This window comes from Zootermopsis nevadensis, unplaced genomic scaffold (genome assembly GCF_977971745.1).
Source record: "Zootermopsis nevadensis isolate Lab colony 2312 unplaced genomic scaffold, Znev_1.0 Znev_ptg000030l, whole genome shotgun sequence".
Lineage (NCBI taxonomy): Eukaryota > Metazoa > Arthropoda > Insecta > Blattodea > Termopsidae > Zootermopsis > Zootermopsis nevadensis.
Window position 1 is genome coordinate 21113615 of NW_028259162.1, and position 14508 is coordinate 21128122.

Consider the following 14508-nt stretch of genomic DNA (forward strand, 5'->3'; position numbering starts at 1 on the left):
TTAGAGATTTGTATATAAGCTAATAAAATTTATCAGTAGTCTTGAAACAGCCGAAGTGATTAGTCCAAGAGACAATTTCTTTAGACAACATACATGAGAAAGAGATAAGGGAAGTATGTATGATTGCTTCTTTCTCCTGTTAATTTTGCCTCTTCAGTGGTTAAAATGCTGCAGTGTTCAAAATTGCTGAAGAAGCTGCATAATATGTGACGTTGAGTGGATATGTGTATGATGCAGAGGGTCCACGAGGACAAAGAAAACGTATTTTAATGCCACAGCTGGCCCACCTTATTGAAAGACGAAGGGATAACTGATGCGAAAAGGCTTACCAGCTCAGCTTTCCAGGATGTAATCAAAGCCTTCGATACTGTATGGGCCAAAACTCTTGTTACCAAGCTAACTTTTCAACAGTTCCCGTCTCATCTGGTGGAAATAGTATCCTCATATCTTCTTTGCCGGCTATCCAAATGTCTTTCCAGTCGGTCACACCTACATGTCATGGTATGTGGGCCAGGGTGGAATCGTCTCTCGTGTGCTGTTCAGTCTGTTATGTGAGTGACATACCAACATGGCTCTTGCAACCACGTTCCATGGCCCATCGTTTGTTGTCAAGTCACCTGAATACTTATCTCAATTCACCTAAGGATTTGTGTGGGATTGGATGGTTGCGATAAACATTTCAAATAGTATTCCTGTGCTCTCAGGCCAGGGCATGATGCTCACCACTCACCCCTATCTAGTGCTGAGGTCAAGAAAGAGTAGGAGTTATAGCTTCAGAAATACTATACATTGATTTCGCATATTACAGGCCAAGCAGAAATGTACTTCACATATCAATAACAAAAACAGCAACATTGTTGTGTTACGGTCCACAATGAATTCTTATCCCTTCTGAAGTTGCAGTACAGTAAGATTAAAGACAACCCATCACAGAACATGTGCCTTCATCGATTCTGTTGTATTCAGTGCACTCTGACACCAGATGTGAGATACGAAGTCAGAAAGGTAGGAAATATGAATTATGATTTTCCCTGGAAACTGAATATAATCAGAACTAATACGTTGTTTAATATGACAATCAAAGAAGAGTGTATAATAGGATAAATTGAATTTATGGCATAAATTATGTACATGACAGTAAAGGAAAACTCAACAGGAAAACAGAAATTTACATGAACTGTAGAAAACAAATATCTTGGCCTTCAGTGCACTTACCACACTTGTCTTGAATGAAGACATGAACACATTATGCAAGTAAATGTGTTCTGTGAAATGTTTAATAATATAACAGCCAAATTTCTGTTAGAAAATTAAGTTTGTGCTCACACTTCAGGATAGGAGATAACTTGGCTCAATTTTCCTGGTGAATTAAAAACTGAATTGAATGCACAAATGTGGACCAGCACCATACTTACAAAATAAACAAAACAATCAATCACTGGCGGATGACCTCACCTTCCTGTCAACAGAGTGTGATTCATCACTCTTACTTCTTTGCACAGATTTCTTGTTTGTTGTGTGATTCTTCTTGCGCTTTTTAATCACTTTCTTGTGACGTTTCTTTGGGGGCTTTTGATCCTCTGAGTCACTGGACGTGTCATCAGTCTCCGAGTCTTCAGAGCTAGAAGATTTTCTTTTCCGCTTCATACTAACCTTTGGTTTCTTTTTCCTCTTCTTCCTCCTCTTCCTCTTCACCTCACGTTCTGAACTGCTGTCCTCTTCTGAAGACGCACCTTTTGTTCTTTGTTTCCTCTTGTTACGACTTCTGCCTCTGGGGTTACTATCGGAACTGTCAAAAGAAGAGCTGTCGGTGTCCGAATCATTTTTCCGCTTGCGTGTGTTTTTCTTAGACAGTTTCAACTTCTTCTTTGACTTCTTAGCAAGTACCGAAGGCTTCTTGTGATGTTTCTTGTGTCGGGCTTTGCTCTGCTCATCGGAAGATTCACTAGACGATGAATCGGTACTGCTGGTAAAGTTGATGGAGCTGGACGATTCTGAGTCACTGCTTGGTGACCTCTTATGTTTCTTTCTGCTCTGAAATGATGAGCTGGAGTGCTTCCGCTTCTTTGTCTCCTTAGTCATACTCTCCCCTCTCATCTTTCTGTCACTCTTCTCCTTCACTGTCTGATTACGTTTCTCTTTAGCATCCTTACGCTTCTTACCGCCTTCTTCCATTTGTTTAGCTAACTTCTTGTTCTTCTCACTGTTGTGCTTAACTGTTATGTTCTTGTCTATATTCTTACTTTTTTCTTCTCCACTCCTTACATCTTTGTTCGTCACTCTACATCTTTTATCTTTTTCAACGATATGCCTGTTATGCGATTCTTCACACTTTACTTTTTCGATGTCCGTATGTGTCTTTCCTTCCCCGTTACTATGCGTATGTTGTATGTCCTTGTTTTTCTTTCCTTCCTCACTACTGTGCTTCTTACTTGCATCCTGTTTCACTTTCAGATCCTTACCACCATCCTGGAATCTCTTAGCTTCATCATTCCTGTTACTACTTTTTGCATCTTTATTCACACCTCTGTGGCCTTCCCCACTTCTCTCATAGCTTTGCTTCGATTTCCTTTCATTTTCATTGCTGTCCCTAGACCCCAAAACAAAATCCTCATCATTCCTTGCAGCCTTCTTGTCTTTCTCTCCTTCCTGTCTGGAACCACACTTATAGTCATCAAGTCTCCTGCCTTTTTTACATGCATTGTTCTTGTCTCTGTCAAATTCATTTTCTCTGCTGGTCCAATCATCTCCATGGCTATGTTGTCGATTTTCCGCCTCCAAGCTATCAACTCGGACGGTTGAACTTCTTTCGTATTTCTGAAATATAAGAGAATTTAGTGTCACTCCAGAGCTGGCACTAAGGGAATTGCTCTGCGCACGAGTCATATCTGCTATGGCACCTAAAAAAGCAAAACCCATCCACCATCACCTTCTTAACATTACATTTACAGAAAAATAACAAACAAAAGGAGGATCATTATCCTGGCAGTATCACTACAACAAGCAACGCTGAATTGACCGTTTTCTTTATCCATATCTTTTGCAGAGTCACTTTTGGAACTATTTAAAGCTAGCAGTCAAGTTTTAGACAATGACAAATGTCTACCATATGATGGCATTTCAACATGAGCCTGGACTGTGTTGAAGCCCTGAGTCACCATGTCTGTTGTGATTTCAAGTGCCTTCAACTGGCATATTTCAAGCAACAATTCACAACCAAATTGCTGTCTCATTTAAATATGAAGACAACTTTCTATTGCTGGAAAAATTTTCTGCTTGCCTATGAAAAGCTACCAGTGACCACTGTTTTGTAGTGGCCAGCACAATTCCCTCATTGTTTTGCCTCTTATAAGATGTTCAGTTTCTCACCAACAGTAATCATCACAGCTACATTTGTCGATGTCATTAATGTTAGCATCTTATATTGCGTAAATATGGTACACAGATAAGATCAATGTCCCAAGAAATGGTTCATAATGATTTTTGATTATAGTGATCACAAGTACTGCACACATCATGATATAAGAACCCAGAAAAGTACAGATCTAAGTTTCCACTGTTCAACAATATAATTCTCTTGCCTAATACTTTTACTGTTATTCTGTTATAACTTGCAGGCAATGCTGCAGTAGCAATATTAAAGTTTTAAGCAGAGTTCAAATTTTGAGAAGCCAGAGACCAGCCTTTATATGACCTGGTCTGCTATATATTTTTCAATGCAGTTTTAATAACAAACTCATGGAGGTTCATTTCAATAATATGCCAATGAATAACTAGTTACTCACCCTGCCACTTCTGTCCTGTTTTGTTTCTGCCTTTTCTTGTATATGCTCTACACCACGACCTGTAAATAACAACAGAACAGTTACTGTTGGGTGTTAATGCCAATGCTGTTGATGATGATGGTAGCAGTCTAACATGACATACCTAGCCAAAGACTAGATGTTGGATATTATTACAGGACTGTCCACTGTACAGAGACTATGCAAAGATCAGTGGCTACGAGTTACAATTGCTACAAAAATAGAGGAACATTAACTAATAGAGAACAATTATTTCAAGTGTCATTATTATATTATACTGAGGCATATTATTCAGCTCATTTGCTTGTTGATTAATATGCAATAAATGAATTGAATTATTTGTACATTTATATAATTAGTTCATTTGCTTGTTTCTTTTTTGTATTTTAATATTTCACTTTCAGGCATATTATTTGGTTCATTTACTGTTAATTATTTTGCATTAAATTAATGAATTGATTTATTATCATTATTATTTTTGTTGTTGTTAGTGCTTGGCTCTTATTGGCCTTTTTGACTGTTGTCAAGCACTCAAATAAATGAATTGAATGAATGAATGAATTATTTCAGTTGCTTCAAGTATAGCAAAGAAGAAATCATTATAAATTGTAACAAGGTGGAAAATAAATTCATCACTGATCCAATGTTACAATGCCAAGCTCCATGATAATCGCTTGTTGAAAATTTGTTAGGAAAAGACAGATACACAGGCACAGAAATGAAACATAACTAAGTTAAATTACTTTTAAAGACAATAAAAGTCTAGCTCTGCAATTAATAAACTAATATCCATAAGGTCCTGCACACCTCTGCCCTTCCAGCGAAGACGAGCAACGCTCTGGCTGAAGTCAACATGTATGCGCCGATCATCAATAAGCACATTGTCCATCTTGAAGTACGCATCTTCGCATGCCTTCTTGTCCTCAAATTCCACAAATGCATACTGCAGTGAGTCGCCACTGACCTTGTCTCGTATCACCTCACAGCTGTAACCAAAACTGCCTCACATCATTTCAAGGTGACAGCATATTAGTCTGATATGATTAATGCATACTATTAATTAAAAACTACTAGTTATTTTTCAATTATTATTGCCTACCAATTACTGCATTTATCCAAATACCATGCAGACCTTTTCTTCTAAAATGTATGCATAAAATACCAAATCATGTCATGTTCAAGGATTCAATATGGGTAGCACAAAATGTTACTGTCCATCGGGAAAAGTAAGATTTGTAAAATAAAAAGTGGGGAGACACCTATTTTGTTGGATCCAGTAGACAGAGCTATTCTTGATCTGTGGTCCACAGATTTTTTTTAAGATTTAAGATACTTAAGTCTTAAAACAGAATAAATACACTGCAACCAAAACGCTTGAAGTGAGTGATTACTGTATCCACTACGTCGTAATAGACACCACAAGCAAGCTTCCAAGAAGCAAAAAGCAAAATTTCAAGCTGCAATAAAAGCTTTATTCAATTGTAAATGAGGGGCAGCAGTTTTATTGCAGTATGACACGTAAAGCATACCAGCGGAAGGCACCAGAAATTATTAAAGAAACAGGAATTCAGGGCTTCAATGCAAGCCGAGGTTGGTTACAGAAATATTTACATTAAATAATTTGTGTCCGATAGCAAACAGGTATTTTACTAAGACTTTCTAATTAATACAAAAAAAAATGCATTTCAAAAGTTCTGATACCCTACTTGGGGCACAGACAATGATGAGATCAATTCAGATGGCACGAAGTGAAGTGAACAGCAAAGCATACCTGTACTTCTAATTACAGTATTGCTTTCTAATAATTTTTCAAGCTACTGCAGTAATATTGGCCATTGCACAAGCTTGCATGGATTCCTAACGCAAGGAAAACCAACTAACATAATTTATCACTTTCTGGTCTTTAGTACTAGTGTCATTAAAAAATTTTAATGCTATAAAATTGAAATGCACGTCTTACTGGTGGGGGCACATGGTATTTGGATAAATATGGTTATCTCCATCAGCACTGTGCCACCATAAGAAAATTCTGAAAAACCTTTGAGGCAACGTGTTGCTATGTTGTACCCAGGCTTCTAAAATACTACAGTATTTTCTGTTAGTTGACTGATTTTACACTGAATGGTTTGGCATGATGAGTCATGTTGTGACCTGTACAGACATGCTGTAGGGCATCATGACTAATCCAGACTTTCAATTTGCAGATGAACCCCATAGAGTCAAGTTGTATTCCTTTATCTGGAAAGTTATGTAGTGGTTTTGTCAAATAAAAAATTAATGTTTATTTTTGCCAAGATCAAAATGGCTGCAGGTGCTACAAGTGTCAAATAACTAAACATTCAAAACAATGTTGTAATCCCTTAAAATGTCAGATACAGTGAACATTCCAAGAGGGACTTGTGTTGGGCTGGATAAAAAAAAGGCTTGTAGCATTCAGAAAGGACAAAGAGCCTGTAACAAATGCGAGGGAAAGTGCGGTTTCCCTGCGAACATTATTTCATGCACCCACTCTATGCAGTTATTGCTAAAGCTAAGTTGTTCTAAGTTTTCATCCCTGCATCTCCTCTACCACTTCTTCAAGGGTAACAACTCGTCCACTGCCAAAACATTGACAATGCTGCGAACTTAAAAGCAAAGACATTACACCTCTTGTTATTTCATACAGTATCATTCAACCATTCTTTTGTGAAATAATCCCTTGCAGGTGCAAAGGATTTTTCCTCTAGCCTCTGCATCCAGATCAGCTCTGGGTGGGCTGTCTTGCATCTAACGAGTACTGTGGATCCTTTTCCTGGGCATAAAGCATAGCCAGGGCATGATACTGACCATGACCCCTACCCCTTGCTCAGGTCAGGAATGAGCAGAAGCTATACCTCTCCCCTCCCATCAGTGCCTCCACGGTGTTAGTGAGACAGCTTCATTTTACATGCAATGCAGGAAGTCTGCTGACTTATCCAAGTATTTTATACGTTGAAATTACATTAGTTATTTTTATACTACATTTTTAATTAAATTATCAGTTAATTAGTTAATAAATCTATCAACAGAAAAACAATAAATGATTAAAAGTACTGGTAAAGTGACAGCTCCCATGCCACGTTATGGTAAGAATGGAGCAAATGAAAACAATCAAACAGGTACGGACTGACACTCCTGGAAGACAGAAACATGAAACCCTCAGGGGCTGACCTCTTGACTTTGCCAAAACGACTGAAGATGATCTCCAAATCATCATCACTGGTGACAGGGTTCAGCTTACACACAAACAGGACATTCTCAGGTGGTGCCATTTCTGCATCAGGCAGATCACCCACAATTTCCAAGATGGTGGCCTGCGCACGGGCCTCTCGGCTCTGCTCACGTTCCTCAATCTCAACTGCTGACAGGCCTTGGGTATCATCCAGTACCTCATCTGGTGCAATCCGTCCATTCTAGCACCAACATGATACAAATTCATAAGTTAAATACAATAATGCACCTATCTGTTTAGTTGGTACAAATATGAAACTTAAAAACTCAGTTTAGTGGACTGACTAAACATGAATTTCCTACTATATTTAAGGACCAGCTTCAGCTACAGACTTAAAACCTCACATCTCAACGTTACTGCCAATGATTAAAATCTGTTTAATTTTTGTAGTGCAAACTTACTGGCATTAAAATCTATACTCACTGGGGTAAGAACACATTTCATTTTATCATCAATACTTACAGCTAAACACACCTCCTTGTGGTCCCAGTTCTATCTCAGGGCAACTGATAGGTGATTTATGGACAGTAGCAAATTTCAATAACTCCACATCCACGTATGTAAATACAAATACAAATATTCATGACACATTCATATTGATAAATATTAAAGTGCCCAGAGTGTTTATTTATTTATTTAATCTGTGGTGTAACAGCCCTCTGAGAGCCAAAGACGACTAGCTGGCTGTGTTACTTTGCGGAAATTTGATAAATACTTCCATTTCTTAACCCTCTTTATTGACCAAAAGCTTATCACAGGCCTGACCATTTGATACATTTTGCTGAAAATCAAATGAAAAAATTATTAATCCTAAATCCATCATCTTCTTCGAGATTCAAACACAGACAGCTTTTTGGGGTTGCAGCCTTTGTTCTTGTAATTTCCTCACTGAAACAAACAACTTTCATCTCGGTCCTGTTCTTCTGTCATGCTTAGATTCTGAGCTATAAAAACCACCCTCACCAGGACTTGAACCCAAGACACTTTTTAAGAGTTCTGACCTTGCTAAAATCTATCTTCCTGTTTTCAAAAAAATAGGCACATCAAATTTGGGACAAACTGCTTTATCTGTTCATACACAGTAAGTGAACATACATACCCACAATTACAACTTTATACAAAGACAAGGTTATATCCCAATTTTGTTTCAGATACAGCAGTCAGGTTTTGTAGTTTGTATGACTCATAACCCTCCAAATTATCTTTTATAAAACTAACAGATGTCATAACCCACCAGCTAGAAAACATGGCTGCAGCGTACACTCACCTGCAAAACTTCAGGAGACGGCTCTGGGGAGCAGTCTGGTATTTGGAGGCCTACAGGGTCATCAAATGGATCATCCAGGATAACTGTGTGGGTTATCCTGAAGCACAACAAGAACAGGAAGTCACTGGACCTGATCCAGTATATCGATCAAGAGGTTTCCAAACCAAGCTGCTTTATCCTCGTACTCTACACCACTTTGTTTTAAAATCCTAGTAACTGATGTTCCTTCCTCAAAGTACCTGCACTTACTTTCACATATATGTTCTTGTAACACTGTGTAACCATTTTAATCCTTCAGTTCCTGGGTATTTAATGCAACTGAAGAAATATTATACCTATTAGATGCCTATAAGGAGATTGTCTAAATTTAAATTCAGAAAATGCTCATATCTTGTCACTAGAATGAGGAATTAACCAAAAGGACAGATAATAAATCCAAAACTGTGGTAAAGCTTAAGCATCTGGGAACACCAGTAACAAATTAAAATTACATTAAAAAAATTAACACCAGAATGAATTTGCTGAATGTTAGCTACAATTCTGTTCAAATAATATTTTGTCTTAGTATGAAATTGATCTCTCACATTAAAGTAAGAATACAGATTGAGAGACTTGTAGAACAGGGTGTTCAGGAGAATATTTGGAAAGAAAACTGAAGATTTCATAATGAGGAGCTACGTATTTTGTTTTTTTCAGTGAATATTATTACAAAGTACAGTATTCTTTAAAAGAACTGTATGCAAACCATGAGAACTGCTGTGACTGGAAGCATGAGCTGACGTGGTCAGACATCAACAGAGTCAGATTCATTCATGACATTTGAAGAGCAATCTGCCGTTCCATTTCACTGATTACAGCTTGTTCAGAAAAACCACCATTTTCAGAGGTACACAGATGTATACATAGGCCAAGTTAGAATTCCTTAAGCAAATGTCATGTCCATGTTAACATAGTATAACTTTTAAACATGAATTAGACACAGAGAAAATGGGACTTTGCAGGTAATGTATTGCTACGATGGGAGGATATGATTACATTGAAGACATGGGAGGGCATCAGATGAAAAGAATAATAGGAATATATCTCAAATTTTTGGTAAAAATGGGCTCAATCAGCCTCGCTGATTTGTGCCATCAGTATTTTATTTAGAAGATTACATGAGTACCACTTCGTCATGCAGTTCAAAAACAGACATAAAACTTCTCACCCTACTTATCAAGCGGTCCTCTCCGAATAGCAAACAGTAAGAGCACTAAGACAAAGAATTTCAAGCTCTATCTTTTGCATATTCATACTGATCAGAATATCAGATGTTGAGTGATAAAGAGACAGTTTAGCAAAATCTGCTGTACCTGATATCCTGATAGGGCCGATGTTCTGAGTCACAGATAGCCTCATTCAATTTTAGGAGTACGTCGTTACCTTCTGCAACTTCACCGAACACACAGTGGTCATTGTCAAGGTACTGAAGCTCACTGCCCAGTGTAATGAAAAACTGTGACCCCAACCTGTTAACAGTAACGCAAGCCAAAATATCAACAAAACCCCTTTGACTGTCCAGACCATAGCCCAGTCACTACTGCCAGTGAGTTATCATAACTTTTACATAGATCATTATGTGAAACTATTTTAATGTTGTGTTTCAGAAGTTGTGACCATCATACTGCTGCACTTGTCATACCATATCCCAGTTTTCTTGGGCTGAAAACAGTTTTAATCAACTTAATCATATTCACTGAACATATGGCAACTTATATTTGTGTAATTTAAATTACTAATAAACTTAATTCCATAATAAAATACAACTACAACATATTTATATAAACAAAAAGGGCAAACAAATATTTTATAATTTAAAAAACTTCATAAACCTCATGTACACTCCATAAAATAATCAACAACGGATCCATTACTTATAAGGCCCAAAACCATCCCAACTTCAGCATTTAACTCCACTCTACCATGCAGAATGTACCTAGTCTCTTCTATGCACGCTACATGCCCTGCCCATGTAATCCTCCTTTGAGAATTCTGATTTGAATCTGTAAATACCAATGTCAAAACTCTAAAATCATTGTTATGTTCTGAGCACGAACAATTACAGTGCTCTGCCTTATTAATGGGAGAAATGTAGACCATGATAATGTTGCATAGGCAACAGATTGGTGGTGTGACTGCATACAGGAAGCTAATGCGTTCCATGCTATTTGTAAAACATACATTTCAGAGCATATTTATACTTAAAGAAATTTTCTACATAAAATCCATAAATAACTTGTGTGAGAACCAGCTCTCTGTAACTCAGTTATGGAAGCCTGAAGTGAGAACATTGAAAATTCTGTGTAATCAACTGAATTATGAAAATTTGAAACTGCCTGACAGTAAAGGAGTTTCTCACATGTACTCACATGTTATCGCCACAGTTCACCATTGACACGAGCCCAGGCTTAGTGTGCTTCAGCTTGGGGATCATCTCTGCTTCAAAAAAGCGTGCCCCTTCACCACGTATTTTTCTGCCAACATGCATCAGATGATTTGACTGTTACAGTCCTTGGTTTCAACAAAACAATGTAGAGAATGTGATGCAAAAGGAAGTGGCATCCAGTTATAAGAAAGTTTGCTAACTCATTAATTGAGATATGCAGATGCTCAGGTAATTAATGCAAGACCTACAAACTGCAATATACAATTTAGAAGATACTAAGTATATAAATATCAACAGATAATATAAAAATTACATTTTCAAGAGAAACAGCGAGTCAGAATACAAAATAAGAAAGGAACAAAAAAAAATTCTGAGCAAGTGAATTCACATGAAGCTAAATCAGATATCCAAATTTATCCAAGCCACATGGAGAGCAATCATAAACAGTTCAAAAACACACCACCATTAGAATAAGAATCTATTTGGGGTTAAAAGCTGAGGCATCTGAAGAAGGTTAACATGAGAGACTGTAATCTGTGTGGACTTGGTTCATGAGTCATACACTTCAAAATTATAGAACAAAATTTAAAACCACACATAGCAAACAACAGACCACAAGGCTGAGGACTTAGAATGTATACATTCCAAAGGGAAAACTTTTATTTCCCATCTACTTTCCATTGATCCCATTTTCACTGAAATACCTAAACCATGTATGGGGACATGGATATGAGTGAGTGGCTATCAGCTTCTCAATGAGGAATCTGATCTGCGGAGTTAGTACAACTGTACTCACCCAAAAACTGACTCCCCATTCTTCCCCAGGCCCGTGGGGTCACCAGTCTGTGCCACAAAGTTGTGCTGCACTGAGTGGAATAGACAGAAGTTGTAGTACTTTATCTTGCAGAGCTTCAGGAAATTGAGACATGCTGCAAGAAACATTTCAATGGTTACTTCGAATTCAGAATGAGTTGTAATTCTGACAAACACTTGACAACTGATATGTATTTTCATGTCACTATGCAAATTCAAATGCCACAGGTTTGTCAGAAAATACTAACTAAACTAAACTAATTTGTAAACTTCTGTGAATGCACCAAATAAAATGTTTTGGATTATCTATGTTCTTCAATTATCCATCTGTCTTCTCCCTTCATTAGCCTGATAGCTGGAAGTTAAAAACAGAAACAGTACCTGGGAAATTCTTAAATAGATTAAAAGCACATACATACATAAATACATACACAGAATAGAATAAAATAGGATTTATTTACTCCATAGATCCTTCATAGGACTAAGCAAAGGATACAGAACATGTCATAGCACAAATACAATACTTGTTGCTAATAAAAATTACATACTTATAATAATTTACAGTCAACTACAGTATTACTGCAAAAATAATTACAAAAGACAGTACATCAATATTGCTTACAGGTATTTATAAGAGTTGAAAATTTATGGTTGGGGTAAATTCTGCTAATAAATAGAAGGATTGAAATAGGATACTGTTTTTGTGCTGGCGGAAAGTTTGTTATATTTTGATTTCGACTTTTTATATTATTGAATAGCTTAATTCCAGTGTAGTAAACTCCTTTTTGATATTTAGTGAGTTTAGTGTTTGGCATATGAAGGTTTTATCTATATCTTGTACTTGTATTGTGGGTATCTGAGTTTGAAATTTTTCTGTGTTGTACACTACAAATGATAAAAATGAGAGCTATAATTCACTGGCTAATGAGAGAATATTAAATTTATTATGTAATTCCCTAAATGAGACTCTCACTTTAGTGCCTGCCATTATTCTAATGATTTTCTTTTGGTTGTAAAATACTTCTTTGCTGTCTGTTGAGTTTCCCCAGAAAATAATTCTGTATGACACAATCAAATGGAAGAAAGAAGAGTAGACAATTTTTAAAGTTTCTGTTCTCATGATGGATGTGACAATCCTCATATCAAAGCATGTTGAGCTTAGCTTTGGGATAATATATTGAATTTGGTTTCAAATTTAAATTATTGTAAGTTTGTAGGCCAAGAAATTCAGTTGTTTCTACTTCTTCAATTATATTGTCTCATATCCTACATACCTAGACTAACACAATTTCTGTTGGTAGTAAAAAATTAATAAAATTTCTTTTGTCAAAATGTAATGTATGTTTCTTGGCTTTAATCCATTTGTTCAATATAGCAAAGAACCTCAAGCTGTTCTTGAATCACATGGTGAGAATTTTCATCACTCTAGTAAACAGCTGAGGTGATTCAGAAATCCATTAGTTTTAAACACATCTCCAACTGTTCAGAAGATTGTTATTTTTTTTTTTTATAAATTTTGTACGAGCCACATGCATTAACATAAACCATTCACAAAATTTCATGTCAGACTACTGTCATATAAAGCATGCAACACTTTAAGTTTGAAGGCTTCAATCCAAGTGTACGGAGCATTATGTATGATATCTCAAGTTCTCTTGAAGTTACTTGGAATGAATCCAAATAAAGCTTGCACAATAATTTGTAGGTTTTCTTCTGACATCACAGAACTTGGTCTCCCACATCTTGTTAAATCAGCAACAGTTCCAGTTTGTTCAAATCTTTTACAGAGGACAAGGACCACTTACCTGGTAGGAGGAAGAACGCCTGGAAATGTATCAATAAAAGCTGCAATTATATGTTGAGAATTCTTGCTGGTTTCCCACCATTTTTGCAATAGGAAAACGCCAGGCTCGTTTGATAATTTCTAATAATTTCTTACTCATGCCTGTTTCTAGGTGACAATTGCACAGAAACACATCAAATAGCTGACAGAACACAAGAAAACTGTCACATCAGTATGATATATCAAGATATGAGAGAAAATAACCTCTGGAAATAACTAAGTAAAGTTATTTGGTGTTTTAAGCTTTAAATTTATTCGAAAAGAGTATATATCACAAGTAACAAGGAATTAATCCTAACCATCACCTAAATATGTGCAAACTACTCTAATGAACCACTGGAAAACGTAAATACGAATGAAAGACGACTGCAATATTGTATTGTAAAACCATACAGTATTAACTTCTCATCTGTATCACAAATTAAATGCTGTGCAATACCTTTATTTTGAAACTACGTATGAAAATACTGCTGTCGTTGCACATCCGTAATTATCTGGTTTCATAGTGTTTTGTCTTGAAGGGCTAACCTTACTTTGGGCAGATAAATCGCGGCTGAAACTCCGAGAATTTTAAGAATACTATCCAAAGGCGGAGCTAATACGTACTGTTACGCTTAACGAACTAAAAAAAGTATCCTTACTGCGAGGCCTTTCTTCTGTGAACAGATCAACTGTAATGTCCCCAATTGTCGTTTCAATAACAACCGCCATACTTTTTCTCGCCAGTTCTAGCCGTCAGCACATTGCATGAACTATTCCGTTGCGTAGCATTTATCTGCAAAATAAATGTGGTAACAGCATCTTCCATTTATCACACCACATAATCTCCATTATAGTTAAGAACTTTCCATAGTTTGATGTTTAAACAACTGTATTCCTGACAGAAAACAAGTGATTACCACATATTAGTTTAAAAGTAACGGCACGTCACAGATGTAAACTGCATAAACTGTCCAGATAAAATAATGGTAGCATTTCAGTGTCAGCAACTGCGCAGTGACACCAACGTTAACATGTTAAAGTTACTACAACAAGCGAACTACTGGACCGATTTAGATAAAATTTGATGTGGATATTGTTCTCCACGATCTCGAAACTATACTTTCA

At 36.6% G+C, this 14508-nt stretch overlaps 1 protein-coding gene across 2 annotated transcripts; it reads right to left on the minus strand.

Annotated features, from left to right (window-relative positions):
• Window positions 1–1093: 1093 nt before the first annotated feature.
• Window positions 1094–14499, minus strand: LOC110838164 (uncharacterized). Of its 2 annotated transcripts, XM_022081087.2 has the most exons (10): window positions 14301–14499; window positions 14043–14176; window positions 11542–11674; window positions 10729–10833; window positions 9673–9828; window positions 8321–8417; window positions 6993–7234; window positions 4611–4789; window positions 3786–3844; window positions 1094–2817 (listed from the first exon to the last, which is right to left on the minus strand). In XM_022081087.2, exons 2-10 carry the CDS (start codon window positions 14110–14112, stop codon window positions 1432–1434), a joined length of 2427 nt encoding a protein of 808 aa, XP_021936779.1. In that variant the 5' UTR covers window positions 14113–14176; window positions 14301–14499; the 3' UTR covers window positions 1094–1431. The 2 variants fall into 2 exon arrangements, with proteins under 2 accessions (XP_021936779.1, XP_021936780.1); XM_022081088.2 differs by lacking the exons at window positions 14043–14176; window positions 14301–14499 and adding an exon at window positions 13841–13859.
• Between the last annotated feature and the right edge of the window lie 9 nt (window positions 14500–14508).

Excerpts from the sequence above, each read along its gene's own strand:
- LOC110838164 (XM_022081087.2), bottom strand. The coding sequence starts at position 14,112 with ATGGCGGTTGTTATTGAAACGACAATTGGGGACATTACAGTTGATCTG. Across the intron at positions 7,235-8,320 it reads CGTCTCCTGAAGTTTTGCAG|AATGGACGGATTGCACCAGA; the intron begins GTGAGTGTACGC and ends TGTTGGTGCTAG. Across the intron at positions 2,818-3,785 it reads AACAGGACAGAAGTGGCAGG|AAATACGAAAGAAGTTCAAC; the intron begins GTGAGTAACTAG and ends CTTATATTTCAG.